Source organism: Protomyces lactucae-debilis, assembly GCF_002105105.1.
Source record: "Protomyces lactucae-debilis strain 12-1054 chromosome Unknown BCR37scaffold_27, whole genome shotgun sequence".
In the NCBI taxonomy this organism is placed as follows: domain Eukaryota; kingdom Fungi; phylum Ascomycota; class Taphrinomycetes; order Taphrinales; family Protomycetaceae; genus Protomyces; species Protomyces lactucae-debilis.
In genome coordinates, this window is record NW_024468019.1 from 144311 (window position 1) to 161329 (window position 17019).

The 17019-nt window shown below is 52.7% G+C and overlaps 11 protein-coding genes across 11 annotated transcripts; 6 read left to right on the forward strand and 5 right to left on the reverse strand.

Annotated features, from left to right (window-relative positions):
- Positions 1-107: 107 nt before the first annotated feature.
- On the reverse strand, positions 108-1904 carry BCR37DRAFT_395644 (uncharacterized protein; the record flags this gene model as incomplete). The annotated part of the gene is made up of 1 exon (XM_040871649.1): positions 108-1904. One exon carries the CDS (start codon positions 1902-1904, stop codon positions 108-110), a length of 1797 nt encoding a protein of 598 aa, XP_040722256.1.
- A 94-nt stretch (positions 1905-1998) lies between these two features.
- On the forward strand, positions 1999-2943 carry BCR37DRAFT_194601 (N-terminal domain of NEFA-interacting nuclear protein NIP30-domain-containing protein). The gene has a single exon (XM_040866332.1). It carries the CDS (start codon positions 2092-2094, stop codon positions 2617-2619), a length of 528 nt encoding a protein of 175 aa, XP_040722257.1. The 5' UTR covers positions 1999-2091; the 3' UTR covers positions 2620-2943.
- A 345-nt stretch (positions 2944-3288) lies between these two features.
- Positions 3289-3465, reverse strand: BCR37DRAFT_335284 (uncharacterized protein; the record flags this gene model as incomplete). The annotated part of the gene is made up of 1 exon (XM_040867178.1): positions 3289-3465. A coding segment is annotated over one exon (177 nt), but the record flags the coding sequence as incomplete, so codon positions are not given.
- A 1846-nt stretch (positions 3466-5311) lies between these two features.
- Positions 5312-6232, forward strand: BCR37DRAFT_194504 (uncharacterized protein). The gene has a single exon (XM_040866330.1). The coding sequence runs from the start codon at positions 5425-5427 to the stop codon at positions 6208-6210; it is 786 nt and encodes a 261-aa protein (XP_040722259.1). The 5' UTR covers positions 5312-5424; the 3' UTR covers positions 6211-6232.
- Positions 6233-6254: 22 nt separating this feature from the next.
- On the reverse strand, positions 6255-7487 carry BCR37DRAFT_403818 (CRAL/TRIO domain-containing protein; the record flags this gene model as incomplete). Its single annotated transcript, XM_040872036.1, has 2 exons — positions 6255-6419; positions 6480-7487. 2 exons carry the CDS (start codon positions 7485-7487, stop codon positions 6255-6257), a joined length of 1173 nt encoding a protein of 390 aa, XP_040722260.1.
- Positions 7488-8640: 1153 nt separating this feature from the next.
- BCR37DRAFT_352338 (uncharacterized protein) lies at positions 8641-9132 on the forward strand (the record flags this gene model as incomplete). Its single annotated transcript, XM_040868121.1, has 1 exon — positions 8641-9132. The coding sequence occupies one exon, from the start codon at positions 8641-8643 to the stop codon at positions 9130-9132; it is 492 nt and encodes a 163-aa protein (XP_040722261.1).
- Positions 9133-9280: 148 nt separating this feature from the next.
- On the forward strand, positions 9281-9952 carry BCR37DRAFT_194501 (complex proteins associated with Set1p component shg1-domain-containing protein). The gene has a single exon (XM_040866329.1). It carries the CDS (start codon positions 9430-9432, stop codon positions 9853-9855), a length of 426 nt encoding a protein of 141 aa, XP_040722262.1. The 5' UTR covers positions 9281-9429; the 3' UTR covers positions 9856-9952.
- A 152-nt stretch (positions 9953-10104) lies between these two features.
- Positions 10105-11187, forward strand: BCR37DRAFT_389768 (ClpP/crotonase-like domain-containing protein; the record flags this gene model as incomplete). The annotated part of the gene is made up of 1 exon (XM_040870766.1): positions 10105-11187. The coding sequence occupies one exon, from the start codon at positions 10105-10107 to the stop codon at positions 11185-11187; it is 1083 nt and encodes a 360-aa protein (XP_040722263.1).
- Positions 11188-12383: 1196 nt separating this feature from the next.
- On the reverse strand, positions 12384-12959 carry BCR37DRAFT_352333 (uncharacterized protein; the record flags this gene model as incomplete). The annotated part of the gene is made up of 1 exon (XM_040868120.1): positions 12384-12959. A coding segment is annotated over one exon (576 nt), but the record flags the coding sequence as incomplete, so codon positions are not given.
- A 1739-nt stretch (positions 12960-14698) lies between these two features.
- On the reverse strand, positions 14699-15648 carry BCR37DRAFT_384215 (uncharacterized protein). The gene has a single exon (XM_040870194.1). The coding sequence runs from the start codon at positions 15640-15642 to the stop codon at positions 14857-14859; it is 786 nt and encodes a 261-aa protein (XP_040722265.1). The 5' UTR covers positions 15643-15648; the 3' UTR covers positions 14699-14856.
- Positions 15649-15850: 202 nt separating this feature from the next.
- Positions 15851-16484, forward strand: BCR37DRAFT_384217 (uncharacterized protein; the record flags this gene model as incomplete). The annotated part of the gene is made up of 1 exon (XM_040870195.1): positions 15851-16484. A coding segment is annotated over one exon (491 nt), but the record flags the coding sequence as incomplete, so codon positions are not given.
- Positions 16485-17019: the final 535 nt, after the last annotated feature.

The window sequence follows — 17019 nt, forward strand, 5'->3', positions numbered from 1 at the left end:
CTCCTTGCCGCCAGGCCTGCCCGCTGCAGCGTCAATTGAGTGTGTGGTGCTATTATAGCTACGTCAAAAGTGAGATAGACGGGAAATGGACAGTCACACCTAGTATTCTACAGTACAGCCGTTCCCTCATCCTCACTGCTCATCCCGAGATCGATCTTCTCTCGTGTAGGCCTTTGTCTGGCATCGCCATGCAGAAGGCCTTGCACCTTGACTTTGCTCCGCGCTCGCAGCACGTCCTCATGGTTGACAATCTCATCGTCTGCCTCTTCACCAGCTGAGGCAAGAGCACTCTCGTCCACCGAGTCTATCCGTGAAAGCTGTGTTCGGCGGACCGTCGCATTCGACAAGCGCCTCCGTCTTGCTGGCGACGACAAAGCCAAGTCCTCATCTTCAGTAATGGATGTTGTCCAAAACACAAGCACACCCAGATTGATGAGCGTGTCCCGGATATCGCCACAGACAAGACCCCGTGCTTGCATTAATTGCTCGACATTCTTGTTGAGCAGATAGACGCCGTAATTGAAACGCGGCATGTCTGCTTTTGAGTAAAACAAGGGGTAGCGCCGGTCCTTGCGCATGGAATAGGGCGGGCCTACTCCCCGGTCATCTTGATCAGAACTCTCTGGAAAAGTAGATATGGGATCAATGACGTAGCTTGATGAGCCACAGCAAAGCAGTGGATAGCGTAAAGGCACATGCAGGTATTGTGCAAGCAAGGCAATGAGGTGGGCAGTCCATCCCAATGCTGCGGCTTCCTCAGCTGAATAGCTTGCAGAAAAGATGCTATGCCTAGCAAGGCTGAGGTTGCGTATAGTATGCTGAGAAGGCGTTGTGCATATTGGATAGACAGATGACAAGACTGTAGTCACGACTCGCTGTACGCGTCGCATTTCAGAGGAAATCAAGACAAGCTGGGCACTGCTTGTAGCTGTTCTTGCACGCAACTCTTCTACCTGAGAAATGGTAGGACGAGATGCAGGCTCTGCGGCGAGCCGGGCAGCACGACGCTTGTTTCGCTCGCGGAGCATTGCCACTTTGTGTCTGTCGCTTGCTATCGAGCGCTTGAGTCGTGTCGTAACAGTATGACAGTCGACCATAAGAACTTGTGCAGCTTCAGACTTGCAAATAGTCTCCCTATGCTCTTCATCACTCGCGAGTAGCGCCTCTATGCGGTCTCGCATGTTGTGTATTGAAACGCGTGTATCATTGATGACTTCAGTCAGCATCTGTAGACGCATCAACTGATTGAAACTGTGAGAAGAGGCCTTTGGAGCGACATAGCGCTGTGGCAGCTGCTCAGACTTGCTCAACGGGACATACCAGTCGGCAGATGGACCAGAGAATTGCATCAAGACGGCGCAGACTTCTCTCGTTTGTGCTTTGGGCCCGATGCCCTTGAGACGGTTCAACTGAATGTCCATTTTGATCAATGGATGCCAATGAGCTTCTCGAGAGTCAGTCTCCTGTCTCGTTGTCCGTGTGTATAGTACTAGGTCAACTTGTCTTGCTCGAGACTCGATGCGAAAGGGCAAAAAGACGGGCGACTGGCCTGACTGTACCTCGGAGATGTACTGCGTCTCGCCTTGCTCAGTCAAAACAAAGAACGACTCGTGCATGTGTCTGTAGATGGCCAGCTCATGCCGCCCGGTTGGCGCATGAGTTTCCTCCAACACCGCTTTTGTTCGTGTACTTCGCCGTCTGATCTGTCCGGGACGTTTCGTTGGCGACTCTGGCACATTCTCTTGTGCACCATCCAGACGACTCCATGCAGGCGGTGGCTTGGTAGGGGTTGTGAAGTGTACAATAGACCCACTGGCGCTCCGTCCCTGCTGCTGTACAGGCTCCTGGAGTGCGAGACTGGCAAAGGCGACCTGCCTGAGCTGTGCTAGCGAGTGATTGAGCATTGCATCGCTGCTCCTCCTCGCCGCTCGTCCGTCCCTCGCCGGCCTTGGTTGTGTCTGTTTGTTTGTCGTCGTCGTCGTGGATTGAAAGTGCGACGACCTCGAGCTGGACCTGAACCTACCGAAGCTGCTGCTGCACGGCCTAAGGCGAAGTGGAGGAGGGCTTGCTGACCAAGAGCTGCTCCAAGCAATGGTCGATCAAGGCGACCTGCCGCCAGACAATCGCTCGCTCTTCGAGAAGCTGCAGCAGCAGAAGGCTGCAAAAGAAGAGGCCTTTCAAGAGGCTAATCGCTTCAGCTCCCTCATACGCAGGCTAGATAATGACGAGGTGGACTTTCTTGCAGATGTGCAGGAGCAGAAGCAGCGGGAAGAGAGCATGAAGCGGCGCAGGACAGAGCAGGCCTTGTCGGACTTTCGAGCTGCCCAGCGTAAGGAGGATGCGCGGCTTGCTGCATTGGAGGATGAGCGACGGACTAAGCAAGGGCCGCGGTCTGTCAAGCCTCCCGTCATAATAGCGCCGCGTAAGAGACAAGGCATCACAGGCGTCATCAAGAGAGATCGCAAAAAGGCCAAGTCGGAGACGATCGCTATCGATTCAGGGTCAATTGCGTCTATGAATGCGGACGAGTCTGCAAAAAAGACTGCAGATGTGTCCGCAATGCCTTCAGACAAACCAGAAGAGCCTCTGGATCCCCTGTCTGACACGAGTAAGACATGAAACGCATCTATTTGCGGCAGCCAATATGAGTTGTGCTGCATACATTGTACAAGTACTTGATGCTTGCCAATTTGCCAGCAGCAAGCATGATGCGCCCGATGATACGTCGCTCAGAAAGCAGAGTACAGCGCAAGCCGACGGAGCCAGCCTTGCAGCTGCAAGCGCCGCGACCTATGGATCAAGCTTCAGCCTTGAAGGATAGTCAAGTCTACATGGGTGACGATCCACTCTTTCTGGTCCCGCCTGAACACTTGATTTATCGGCGAAAGCTATCCGTGATACCGGAAGAACCAGCACGAATCGCACCGGCATCGGACGTGATGCACCAGGATAGCCAACCTCTCCTTCAGGCGATATGTCGAGTGATGCCAGCGTTGGAGGCCTCGCCGTCATTGCAAGAATCTACTGCAGAGAAGCGCGTTGTACAAAGCTGTTGGCGCACGGTACTTCAGTATACTGGGTTACGATCATGCATGGGGTGCTTGCACAGAAAGAAAGCAAGATAGTCAGATTCATGTCATCTAGCAAAGCACAAAACGCTATAGAAGGAGCTGGTCAATCATACTGAAATGACCAACATGCAGTCGCTTTTTATCTGGGAAAGGGAGAGTCGTACATGGCGGAAGAGGGCCAGTGGTTGCTGTTTGCTCACGTAAAGAAATGCGTGTAGATGCGACTGTCTTGTGCCACCGCCATCTCATCCATTTTGAAGGAGTTGAGTTCTTCCTTGATGCGTTGAGCCAGGAGTGGTGTGAGCCGATTGCATGTAGCAATGTCCCCGCGACGATCATACTCATTAGCGTGATATGTGTCGTGGACAGCGATCCTTGGTGAGAACTGAAGACGATTTGACCGTTTGTTAGGTGGACTGGGCGGCCGAGAATCAGCAGCGACAAGTGTTGGTGTACTCGAGGCACCTACTGCATCAGCAACAGGGGCAGACTCGCTCTTCTTGGGTGAATCGAGGTCAAAATTAAGCGCGAGCATTGGCGCAGACATGGCCATAAGCTCTTGTTCAAAGTCGATCGCCACTGTCGAGGGTTGAACAACAGTAACTTTTGGAGGCTGCAATGCAGGCTGAGCCGCCATGGCCCGCGTCTTTTTAAGAATGCCGCGCGCTGGCTGCTTTGTTGTGACAGGGGGCAAGAGTGGCCGATTGTCTGGAATATGCTGCGTAGAGACATGCGAGCCATTGCGACTGTGCACGAGGCTTTGCTGCGATTGCAGTGCCTCAATCGGCATAGCGCGATCGAGGTGCATGCTCCCTCGTCGCGGCAGATCCTCATCCACAATCTCTTGACTAAGCCTTGGGAACTCAATCGAACCATGACCATCGACATTGTCTTGTGCTGAAGTGATGGGTACATTTCTGCGCAAGAGCCGTTTTGTCGGTGTGTCTGCCTTCGATTGTGCTGGCGATGGGGTGCCAGTATGCTCTGGGCTCATTTGACGCGCAAGGTCATCCGGTAGCGGCCGTGATCTATCCGTATCAAGCGATTCAGCATGAACATAGCTGACATTTGCATTCACAGGACGCGCACTGAATGGATCGGGCGTATCAGCGCGTCGACGACCAGAGCCACTGAAGATGCCTGTTAGTGTTTGCCGCGTTCGCCTGCCTATATTTTGTGACATTTTCCGCAGCATGACACTCGCACTGCTCGAGGTGGATGTGACGGAGAGATTGTCATTAGACCGATTGAAGCCCGCCTTGAACAAGCTGCGCTTGGCAACAGTGCCTTCAGTTCCTGCAAGCTCTGCCAAATTGGACGACGACGAAAAGGAGAGAGCACGTCGTAATCGGTGTTTGAGCGTTGGCTTCTCGCGGTCAAATGTGATGGGCGCAGGAGTTCCTGCTCGCATAGGCGGTGGCGACCGCGGACGGTCTTCTGAGTAGCGCTCCGACACTGTAAATGGCGGCGGCTCAAGCAGATCAGTCTCCCACTTTTCAGGATCAGGCTCTTCAGCTGGCGCCGCAGGCTCAATCTGTGTCTTGCTGGAAGCAGAGGAGCCAGTGCTTGTCAAAGCTGGTCTCGTGCCTACTGTGACCAATTTTGCCGGCGGTAAGGTCGTCGTTTCTGGCTGCAGTGCAGCCTCCTTGTGATCTAGCTGCTGGGTCTTTTGAGAAAGATGCTGAGTTGATGTCGTGTGCCGCGCTGCTGCTGGCCGGTGGCTGACCTGGTTGATGCCTGTGGAGGCATGCGCTGTCCCTGCTTTGCGGTATCCACGGTAGCTATCGTGCTGACTCGCGGCACTAGAGGGTCTGCTATATGCTACAGATGTTAGCATGTGTCTAGACAAGCAGATGATGGCTTACAAGGCGACGCGGCTGGCGAAGGGAGGAACCCGGGGTGAAATTGATACGAGCCAGAGGCCGACGTTGGTCGCTGGATGCCTGTTGTTGCCATATTTATGATGCAGTGAGTGATGATAAGTATCTGAAAAGCTCAATGGATGCTGCGCAGCGTCTCCTGAGGACCTGCGCTGTGTCGGGCGATCACGGTGATGGGTAGATGCGCAAATATGTCGCTGCCTAGCGGCCTTGCATGCTTCCGCTGCTGGAAATGACTGTGCAATGTGCGGATACTTGTAATAGAGGCAATGAGCGTGTTCCTTGCTTTCTGCCTGCGTCTCTTGCTTCTCCCCGTGCCTGTATGTCTCTCTGGTTGTCTCTTCGCCGTCGTCGTCGTCGCCTTTTCTGTCGAGATGGAAACAGAAAATGAAATCTGCACGCAGACCACCACTTTCTCCGCTTGCTCGAGGCTGCGAGATACTACTATAGTGCTTGGATTGCTCTGATATATCATGTTTAAGCTCCAAGACCAACATATCCTCATCACTGGTGCATCAGGTGGTGTGGGAAAAGCAGCAGTCAGGCGTTTCCTCGAACAAGGCTGCCGGGTCACTGCCCAGGTCAACAGCAACTTGTCCTCCCTGCTTGAGTTTGAAGGCCCAAGTCTGACAGTTGTCCAAGCAGACGTCAAGTCAGAGAGGGCTGTAATGGAATGCTTTGATCTCGCGTTCAAGTCATTCGGACGCGTCGATATACTCCTGCTCAATCACGGCATCTTCAGAGCCAAGGACATTCCCATGGCCAACATATCGTTGTCCGAGTGGGAAGAAACGCTCGATGTCAACCTGACGGGCAGCTTTCTCTTTGCTCGCAGCTTCCTCCGACAGATTGAGCCCACCTCGGCCATTCCCCCGCGTATATGCATTATTGGCTCTACAGCAGGCAAGTACGGCGAGGCCATGCATGCCGATTATGCCAGTTCAAAGTCTGCCTTGCAAGTTGGCTTCACCCTCTCACTCAAGAATGAAATTGTCAAACATCATCCTTCAGGACGAGTCAATGCAGTGGCACCAGGCTGGATTTCGACGCCCATGGCAGAGGCCAGCATGAAGGACCCAGAGACAAGGTACAGGTCCTTGGGCACAACGCCCTTGCGTAAAATTGCCACGGCAGATGACGTGGTTGACAGCGTCTTGTTTCTCGTCTCGTCCTTTAGCTCTCATATGACGGGCAACTGTGTCATGGTCGAAGGTGGCATGGAAGGTCGCGTGTTGAATAGCAAGGAGGACATTCAATGATTTCACTGCATTCGAGATGACTTCTACGCTGGATTGTCTTCATTCTAGATGACACCCTTCAAGGACGCCTGCTGATCCTTGACCACAATTGCTGGCGAATCTGCAACATACACTGCGTCCACCTTCTCTTCAGCCCGGTTGACAATATCACTCTGATTGGCCTGTTGTACTACTTGTGTAGATTGCTCTGGTGAAAGCTCTTCACCAGGCTGGTTGCGACCATTGTAGGAAGACTTTTCTTGTGTGTGCTTGCTGCCAGAGTGACCCACTTGGTTGACAGCTTCATGCTGCTCTGAGGAAAGCGTCGCACTCTGAGACTGTTTCTCTCCATTTACAGCAGTGTGTGAGCTGCTCGGCTCAGCTTTAAGAAGAGCTTCCGATACACCAATACCCCCTCCTACAGCCTCCCAATTCCGCTTTGCCCGCTCTTGGGCCTTCTGTGTCAGTTCCAGCAGCTTCGGCCAGTAGACCGCGTGCTTGTACTCAAACTCCAGCTGGCCTCCCCAGTGCTTATCGAGCTGCGCCGGTGGGACATGCTTTGCAAGTTCTTCATTGAAGATGAGCTTCTCGCGCGTGACTGGATCCATGAAGGGCGTGATGATCTTGAAGAAGCCCCAAATGAACACCGGCAAGTCAATGACGAGTGCGCGGCCGAGGCGCTCGACGTAGTGGTTCTGAAGCAGCGCGAGTGTTTCCCTGCCTTGACTGACTGGCGGTGATTTGGCGCCCGTAGCGCCACGATAGTTGACGAGCAGAGCAAGCGTCTCTACACCGGCTGGCATCAGGTCAGCCGTTCGCTCGAGCATCCAGACAAGATGCTGCATTTGACGCGGCGAGTACTCTGTATTTTGTCGACCGGGATAGAGATAAAGACACGGCCTGCAGCTGTTGTCAAAGCCCAGCAGAATCTGCTTTCCTGTGATGGCTTCTGGCTCGACATGCTCCGCTGTGAGTGTCTCGACACCATACTCTCGTCGCCACTTGAGGTTATCCAGCATCCGCAGCTGGCACTTCTTCAAGTCCCATTTCGTTGCCCGTAGGAAGCGCAGGATCTGTTCTCGCGTCAGGTAGAGTTGCTCCTTCTCTGAAAAGGTCAGGCCGTGCTCCGTGCCTTTGAGGAAGTTGAGCATGGCGTCATAGGTCGCCTTTTGCGAGTCTGTCAAGACGGCCGTCGGCAATGGTTCTGCGCCTGCTGTTGGTTGGTCTAGAGGCAGCAAGACGGGGTTTGCATAGTGCGGCTGCGTCTCCACGGGAGCCGACTTGCCAAAGAAGCCCATAGACAGTTGCTAGTAGATGTGGTTGTTGGTCGTCTGCTGCTTGTTGTCGAGTTCGCCGACGACCAGACCAGGGGTAGATACATACGATCAAGTGTAAGTATCTACTTGTAGCTATGGTGCGTGCCTTCCTGACTAGCTACATCTAGACGGACTGCCATTGGCAGCTTGAAAGAGCAGCCGTCAAGGTAGACGGCCCGATTGCTTTCAGATATGGCCTTCCAAACAAGTCTGGTGTGCTGTGACCAAGACTATGACTAGGCCAGAAAGTCACAGTCGCAGACTTGGATGGCTAAGGCCTGATCGAGTGTTGAGGACAGTCTGATACGTGGTTCAACAAGTTCAGGTAAGCCTTTCTGGAGTGGCAGACAAGCGAATCCTGGGCATGACGACCTGATGCTGGCCTGATTGCATGAACAATCGCGTCCATGCGTATTGTCACGCTAGCTGTATCCCGACGATAATCTCTGTCCAACTTGCTCTTCTATTCCTTCAAGACGGCGTTGAAATGGAGTCCAACTTGGAGTACTTGAAAGTGATTGTCTTCAGCATCAATATCGCCAAGCGACAGTCAGGCTGCATATCCATCCGCTAGACAAGACATGTCTCGAATACCATTGCAAACCATCAGATGAAGAGGCAGAGATGTGTATGGGATAAATTGAGCAGCAGTACTACAACAGGCCATCAGCCTGGGCCGATCAAATGAGCTCAACCATTAGAGAAAAGGCCACAAGCTCAACGGTGCGTAGTATAGCACCTCCTAGAGCTCTTGCAGCATAACGTCATGCCTGGCTGGACATTCTTCGTCTTGGAGTCTGCAGCCTGCAGCCCTGCAATTGGTAGCTTGCAGCTTGTGTTGGAAGAAGTTGAAGTCGTCCAATTCACGAAAGCAGAAGCATTGCGAGAGTCAACTGGATGGGACAGTACTGACTTCCTCGAAGACAAGGCGAGATCTCCAGTGTACTGAAGCTGGTGAGCCTGCTTGATCGCCGTCTGTCAGCTTCTCTGTCGCGAGCCTACAACTGCGTCCTTGTCCTGTCTTTGGACAACATCGACAATTCCCTTAACTTACCGCTGCTTGGCCTTTAGCTCTCGTCTGACAGGTGCAGTCCATCTCTAGTGCAAAGCATAGCGAGCCTTGTCTGCTTCTATCATGTTCAACCTCAAATCCGCTGCTTCAAAAGTCAAGAAAGCCCAATCACTATGGAACACGCGCGACCCAGGTCAGGTCGTCAAAGCCTATACACTTGACTCCCTTTGGCGCAACAGAGACAGCTTCCTGCAAGGCCATACTGCCATTGAAGCTTATCTTGCTGCAAAGTGGGCCAAAGAGCAAGACTACATCCTGCGGAAAGAGCTCTTTGCATTCATGGATAACCGCATTGCTGTGCAGTTCTGGTACGAATATCGTGCCAAGGATGAGCAAACTCAGGCAGAATCTCAACTGCATGGGCATGCCGACTGGCGACGTTGTCATGGACTCGAGCATTGGCAATTTGCCCCAGATGGTCGCATGGAGACACGCATGATGAGTGGCAATGAGATTGCGATCACGGCCTCGCAAAGATGGTTCAAGGATAGTGCCAGTGTCGACCAAGTGCAGATCCCTCTGGGCCATGGTTCATCAATGTTGCGAGGCTTCTGAAAGTGCCTCTGTATTGCTGCCAACAAAACCTGGAGCAAGTGCTGGCATCGTTGAATCGCACTCTGAATCCTGCTGCTCACGTACTGGCTGAGGCAATAGCTTTGGCTCTTACCGAGTCATGTATGCTGTGGTAGGCTTGACCTCAGCAAGCAAGCAGCTCATCTGCTTTTGCACTGTCTGAGATGCTCATAGCTAGGAAAAGGTTACCTCTGCTCTTCCACAGACAACCACTTTAGCTAAAAATCAATCTTGCCATACAATTATCCTCAAGCTTGCTGCTCCCTATAGCTTCTCATCATGTCTATTCTCAACGGCGCCAGCTCTCAAGTCGAAGCGCACGCCATCACTGAGAAACGCGTCCTCGAGCACTTCAAAAAGTCTGGCAAGTTTGATGCTATGCGAAAGCAAGCCTTGCGTTCCTTTGAGAAGTCTCAGGATGGCATCGCATTCAAGGCCGAGCTAGAGAAGCTTGTGGATGCAGAACTACGACGAGACCCTACACTTGCTGCTCGAGACCGCGGCAAAGCAGCCACCTTGATTGGCGGTGCAGTTGATCGGAGTACCTGCTATACGCATGCAAGAAAGCAGGCGACGGAGCACATCTTTGGGCAAGAGTCGTTCAGACTGATGATCGAGGAGGAGATACGCAGCATCATGAAGCAAGAAGAGGCAGCGGCCGTTGCAGCCAAGGACGTCAAGGCCAAAGTCAAGGACGAGGCCTAGTGTCACGCATGCATCTCTATCTGGCATCGCAGTCTATGCCTCTATGTACACCCTACCGTGCCACTGCTCACTACAAGCAGCGTCCAACGCCGAGCTCATGCTCTTCCGGAGCTCAAGCTTCACCTCTGCAGCCCGAGTGGTCCGCGCCAGGATCAGTTTCGCGGTCGACGACCACGACGACATTAACCCCCGCGAATGCTCAGAGCTTGCCTACCTCGCACTGCCCTTTCCCGAGCCTCGACGACCATCATGCCGCTCAAGGCCAAAATCAACAACCCAGCATTCAGCTCCGGCGACAAGGCCTCTGCCGAAGACGAAACAGATGTCCTTTTCAGCAGCACCAACAGTCTCCGCAAAGTGACCCTCAACAGGCCAAAGAAGCTCAATTCCCTCAATCTCTCCATGATCGAAAAGATCCATCCGCGGCTCGAAGCCTATGCGACAAGCCCCGGTGCTAAACTCATCCTGATCAACGGCAACGGACGTGCCTTTTGCGCCGGCGGCGATGTCGCAGCCCTCGCTACCACCAACAAGCAAGGAAACTACCAAGTTGGCAAGGACTACTTTGCTGCAGAGTATCGTCTGGATCATATGATTGCTACCTACAAGAAGCCAATCGTTGCTGTGGCAGACGGCATCTGCATGGGCGGCGGGGTGGGCCTGACCATCAATGCACCCATCCGAGTCATTACTGAAAAGACCGTCTTTGCCATGCCTGAATCAACCATCGGCTTCTTCCCTGATGTCGGTGCAAGTCGCTTTCTCGCCTCGCTTGGCAATGTCGGCAAGTATCTGGCATGTACAGCAGAGCGTCTGACAGGCGCACAAGTCGTTCTCGGCGGTCTCGGTACGCACTACGTCCCCAGCGAGCGTCTGGCGCATCTCGAAGCTAGACTCACAGAGATGGACACGTCCGACCTGGCCGCCATCCGAAATGCCGTCTCGGAATTCACTGCCCCGATTGACGAGGCCTTTGTCCTTGAACAGCACAAGGAAGACCTCAAGGCCTTTGAGCAGCCCACCATCCCAAAAGTCCTCGAGCAGCTCGATCAGCAGTCCTCCACGTTTAGCAAACAAACAGCAAAGACGATGCGCGCCAAGTCGCCCATCTCACTGGCTGTGGCCCTGCAAGCACAGCAGCAAGGCAAAGGTTGGAACATCAACGAAGTGTTTGAGCGCGAGTACAACATTGCCGCTGAGTTTATGCACAACCCAGATTTTGTCGAGGGAGTCGAGGCGACGCTCATCCACCGCAAGCCGGCTGAGTGGCACGAGAAGAGTTTCGACGTCAATGTAGACAAGTACTTTAGAGGCCGTGCGCGGCTCTTTTAGTGATCACCCACTTTCGCTAGAGCGTCAAGCAAGTGCCCGGCCCATGCCGCGTTAAATGCTGGCGACAAATGCGTTAGGAGCGCCTGTGATGTAGGGAAATGCCTCAAGATTGCTTCGTCCTCTGAAATCTTATTGCTCAGTGCCGAGCCTTGTTGAGCAGGCTCCGTCCTGTTGTGTATGCACCATCCGGCATCGCTCACCGTCACGTCCGCGCTGATGCCTTCCCGAGTTGTAATGTGCACGGCATGATCCTTGAGAAGAACAGCAGCGAGGTACCGCTCGTACTCTTGCCGAAAGGCCGCAAGCTCTGCGTCCAGCGTGGTCGGGAGCATCGATTGTTGTGGTGTCGGCAGACGGCGGCTCGAGCAAAACCACGTAAGAAGCAGCATCTACACATTCTACGCGTCTAGGCAAGGGCCTGGCTACTCTGGTACCTGCTTGACCACCTTGGCCGGGTTGCCGATGGCCACACTCATGGCGGGAATGCTCTTGGTCACCACAGAGCCGGCACCGATAACACTGCCATCGCCGATAGTTACACCAGGCAACACAACGCAGTGTCCCCCAATCCAGACATCATTTCCAATGGTGATGGGCAGTGCGTACTCAATCTCTGAGCGTCTCGCAGAGAGTGATAAATCGTGCGTGGCCGTGAATAGTGAGACGCCAGGCCCAAACATGACGCGGTCGCCAATCTTGACGGGCGCACAATCGAGGATGATTGTATTGTAGTTGGCATAGAAATTGTCTCCGATCGAGGTGTAGCAGCCATAGTCGAGCAAGAAGGGTTGCTCAATGTAGCACGACTTGCCAACCTTGCCGAGCATTTTCGTCAACATCTCCGTCCTCTCCTTCTTCCACTCTGCCCGACTAGCCTCTTGCGGGAAGTGTGTATTGTACTGGCCCTGCAGCAGACGGATCCGATGCCGCGCTGCGACAAGGGCCGCATCGCCGCAGCTGTAGGGCACACCTGAGATCATGAGCTCTGCCTGCTCACTCTCTGGGACTTGATTCCACGACTTGACTTCATCGATGAGCGCGAGGTCCTTTTCCGTATTGGCCTTCATCTGCTTGTGTATGTTGTAGAAGAAGCCGCCGATGAGCCGTGATCTCGGCCATCTCTGCTTCGGCCCGATGCTCGCGACTGAAGAAGAGGCAGTCACAGTAGCACACTTGTCACTGCTTCGGGACTGTATCTTGCGCCAGGTATGCTCCAGACCGAAGTACTTTGTTGCTGAAGCAACCGAGTACTCATAGAGGCTGAGCGTGTCGACAGGCAAGACTGGCTGAACCATGCACGCGCTGACAAGCACAATCTGTAGGCCCGTATGAAGCTTGGACACGGATGTAGGATGTGAAGATGCAGAGAGCAGACTGAGATCCCAGAAACGTGTAAAGGTGTAAGGCGTCGGCGGTGAGATCGAGCGCCAGTAGAGCGCAGAGAGGCCAAGGGCAAAGTCCAATTCAAGATGGATTAGGGCCATGAGCATCCGCATACCACCTATAGAGGCAATTGCACTAACAAGCGTCGTCATGACGAACCTGTCGGCCAACGGATCAACGATAGACCCAACGAGAGTACCCATGTTGTACTTGTGAGCGATGCAGCCGTCGATCAAATCATTCATCCCAGCAAAGGCTAGCAACACAAGTACCCCCCTGTACCACCTGTGGATGAAGCGATAGGAGTTCCTGGGTGTCATGAGGATGCGCGGAACAGAAAGCATATTGGAACCTGTGTAGATGTTTTCAGGTGCAGCGGCCGGTGGCATTGTTTTTCTGAGTGGCAAGCTGGCGTTTACATGGCAGCTGGATTGCGTATATAGGAGGACGAGATAGGATAGCTGGCAGAGCCCCGGGGCTCCTGAGACAGAGCATGACGAGCAATAGACAGTTGGTTGTTGTGCTCGCTGAGTTTCTGCACTTGCCGTGACTCTGACAACTTGGCTGCAGGCCCAAACCGACGAGCAGACCACAAGCTAAAAGTACCAGGATGTGAGGTTGCTGAGTGGACAAAGTTGCTGCTGCACTACAAGGACTCTCATCACTGTCAAAGATATGCCAAAGAAGCCTGAAACTCGCAACGAGTCGGCAGTAGAACATCTGCCTCGTACAATCCTCTTATCGAGCGGGATGCGAGGGAGTCAAAGCCTCGCTTCTGGACTACTGCTGTTCACTCCTTGCACTCCCTAGCATTTTATTGGTCTTGCCTCTCTGGGCCGCCAACTTGCATGCACTGGCAAAATCTGTGCTCCAAATGCATATGCTACTCATCATGCGAGTTCGCCCTGATGCGGCACGTCATGTCATCAATGGCTTGATGTAAGATCGACGATATGCCTTCCGGGCTCTCTTTGTCTAATCTGAGTCGTGATTGCCGTTCGCCTCTTCTCCAGCTATAACAACGCAGTCTTCATTGCACCGGCGTAGCGATCCGCGTGTCGATGCTCACGCGAGTGACTATCCTGCTGTCGACTTCGTCTCCGGACAACCCAAATCTCTTCCACATCGCCGCTCAGCCTTGGCTGAGCGACATTGTCAAAGCCTCTGCACGCAGCATTGTATCGCTCAAACAATCATCACACTGGGCGTCTGTCGGGCCAGCACCATGTTTCTCAAGGACGTGACAGCTGTTCTACAAAGCTTGGAAGATGATATGTCGAATTTAAGGCTATCACATGTGCCTCCACATGCATCTGAATCGAGCGCACGGACGAAGCGTAGGGCACAAAACATGTCACATGTACCAGCAAGCCACTGATTGCTCACAATACCGCGCAGACTGCTGTACGTGCAAATCTACGAGATGATGAATACTCTCGTCGTCAAGATTATTCACGGGCTATGCTATTCCACTCCTGGTTCGTCACATGACTCTGTCAATATACGGATTCAAGAATAGCAGCACTCCTTCTTCAATGCATCTCATCAAGTGCGCAGCAAAAGATACAGGAGTTCAGCACCAACATACATGATCATCCACTCAACAGCGCCAGATAATATTCTCATTGAGACTGCTTGGCCTGAGATGTGAGAGAGCCACGCGCGTGACTGCGCATGGTATTGCGACCCGACTCCATCAGGCTTGTAGTCTGTCTCCCTTGCTTGGAACCGACAAACAGCGTGCTTCTCTTATCCCGAGCGGCGTAGTCTCCTCAACCAAGTCGTTACTCGGAGTGATCTTATATGCGAGCCACGGTCTGCCGGACGCTTTGACAGAAGGTTCAGCCGCGGATGGTGATGATTTGAGCATCGCTTGGACGTTTCAAGCGAGTGCAAATGTGTCAACATGATGCTTCATCAGACCAAAAGCGCGACAGGATTCCAATCCGCGCATATGCATGCAGTCATTGTGCCTGGGTGAGCTATAGAATGAGCACGACAGAGCAAGATGCAATGTGTGGACTGTTGAGCTCACAGTGAGGTAAGGGTGAGGTTGCGCCTCGTGGTGTATGTCATATCACTGTATAGTATTCGCCTTGTACGGCGCAGGTTATGAAGGAAATAGATGGCTTAGACGGCGACGATTATTTGCTGTCGAGACTGTCATGCTGATGGACCAATAGTCAGGTCTTCAATTGCATCACAAGCACCGTCTGTGGAACAAAGGTAAGATTGATAGATATGCTGCTTATGAAAGGGAGGATGGCTGTAAGGCTTGCACACTCCTTACATGAACCCTCTTGGGGGAAACTCCCCAGGTGCAGCATCCGATGCCGTTTGAACCTTATCCCCAACTCGAGCACCGTGTTGCCAATGGATCACATTCGTATACAATGTGAAGAAGGCCTTTTCCTCAAACGTTCCGGGGGGCTGATACAACCTAGATGGCCTGGGAAAACCACGACCCATACTTTCGGCTGCAAGGGCGTCAAATTCCCCAAACGCGATCTTCACCTTCTCCATTCCCTCCACCTTTTCCGATCTTTCGGGGCCATGGAATTGGACAAGATCATCAAGGTTGTAGTCTTGCGGGCCGTCGTTCTGTATCCACATCCCAGTTGCGAACTCTTTAGCGAACTTTTTGGGTTTGCAGCGTCGCGCCATAGTCTCCTCAGGATTCTGCCAAAGAAAATGCTGTACAGTGACACCGATCTCGCAGTCACACAACTTCGGGAGAAGTTCGGGGTCTTTGCGATACTCGGGCGATGTGCCTGCTCTTGGATTGACGCGTTCATCATTGTGATTGTAATAGTAATAATAGTCATACCATGTGTACCACATCTCCGCCAAAATGTCGTAAAATGTTTCTTTATCGCGCTCGAGTGTTGTTTTCTTGCGCACGCGCATGAAAATGTCAGATGTTCGGTGACATTGGTATGTGCCACTCGAGCTGGAACACTGTGGTATCTGGCCCTTTTGTCGCCCGATTGACAGCTTCTTGGATGCTTCGTTCGTTCGCGCATAGGGATTCCAAGTGATGCTCTCAGCACCAAATCCAGCTTCTCCAAACATAGATTTCATGGTTGCTGCAGTCATCGTTCGGAAATTCGTGTAGCGATTAACAAAATCGTCCGGCTCGTATTGCGATGCCTCTAGACCCCGATGAAAATTCAGCCTAAGGGTTCCAATAATGTCGTTGAAGTTGCCCAAATGATCCGTCATCGGCTTCGGAAATTTCCTCAGCGTGCTCCTCCAACCAAATCGTATCCATCCAAGACTGCAATGATGATGTGCAGTAGGGCTTTGCTCATCATAGTGAAAACGTTTCGATCGGTAGTCTTCCACCTTCGCCCGACATTGTCTGGCACATTCTTCCTCTCCATTGTGGTGTGGAATTGGGAAAGCCTGGAAGAGTGTGAATTCCAAAGGATAGGCCCACAGAATATTTGGTTCGCTGGTCGATGCCTGCCCGTCATGTGCATTGTATGTGCCATCGTAGCCCGTTTCTGCTCCACCATGGACATCATCAGCAAATGCATCGTTTCCGCCAGTGATGTCGGTCCCGTGTCCTCCATGACGGGTACCCTCATCAGATTCAGACTCGCACTTCTTGGAGCTTACACAACCAGCATAAATGCCTCGCACCAGCAAAGAGCCCAATGGCAGAATGCTCAATCCGAAGTTGGAGCTTACACAACCAGCAGAAATGGTTCGCACCAGCGAAGAGCCCAATGGCAAAACGCCCAGACCAGAACACAGCCGAAAAACTAGCATAGTATCCAAATGCAGGTGCTTGAGTCTGACGCTATCCTTTGAAAAAGCGCGCGTCCGTAATGCAGCTGCGCTGGGGCTGGCTGAGCAGTGACAGTTGCAGGCGAAGACTCAAGTGTGATATGAAGACGTGGTTTCCTTCCTCCTACGTGTCCTTTCCGTCCTCATCTTCTGATCCTAGTTTCAGGAGGTGCACTCCTGACCCACGTGACTGTTGCCAACACACCTGCTCTATCACGTTCCGCCTTGTTGCAGCTTGACCCCACGTGTACTTCGATGTGGATGGTGCCCTTGGCCATCCACAGTTTTATTGAAGAGGGCACGAAGGGTTACGGGTAGCGCGGAAATTTAAATATGTAAAATGCTCCAATTCGTCTCGTTCGAGTCTGAGAAGGCTCAGCGAGGCTCTCAGTTAGCGTATGATACATCGTTGTCTAGTGATTCCTTCTATTCATCGCGCAGTAAGGCCATCTATAGTTTTGTTCAGGGGCCGGGTGGGGGAAATGAGCAGATGATCAGGGGTCGTATCAAAAGATTTTACTTTCGTTACAAGCCAATCATTTTAGCTGTAGTCTGCTCTGATATGTTACTCGACCTCATTTGCGTCTCGATGTGCTCTCTTGTTACATCGCAGAGCAGGAGGGACACTCGCTAGTCCTGCTTCAGGTCTTTATTGTC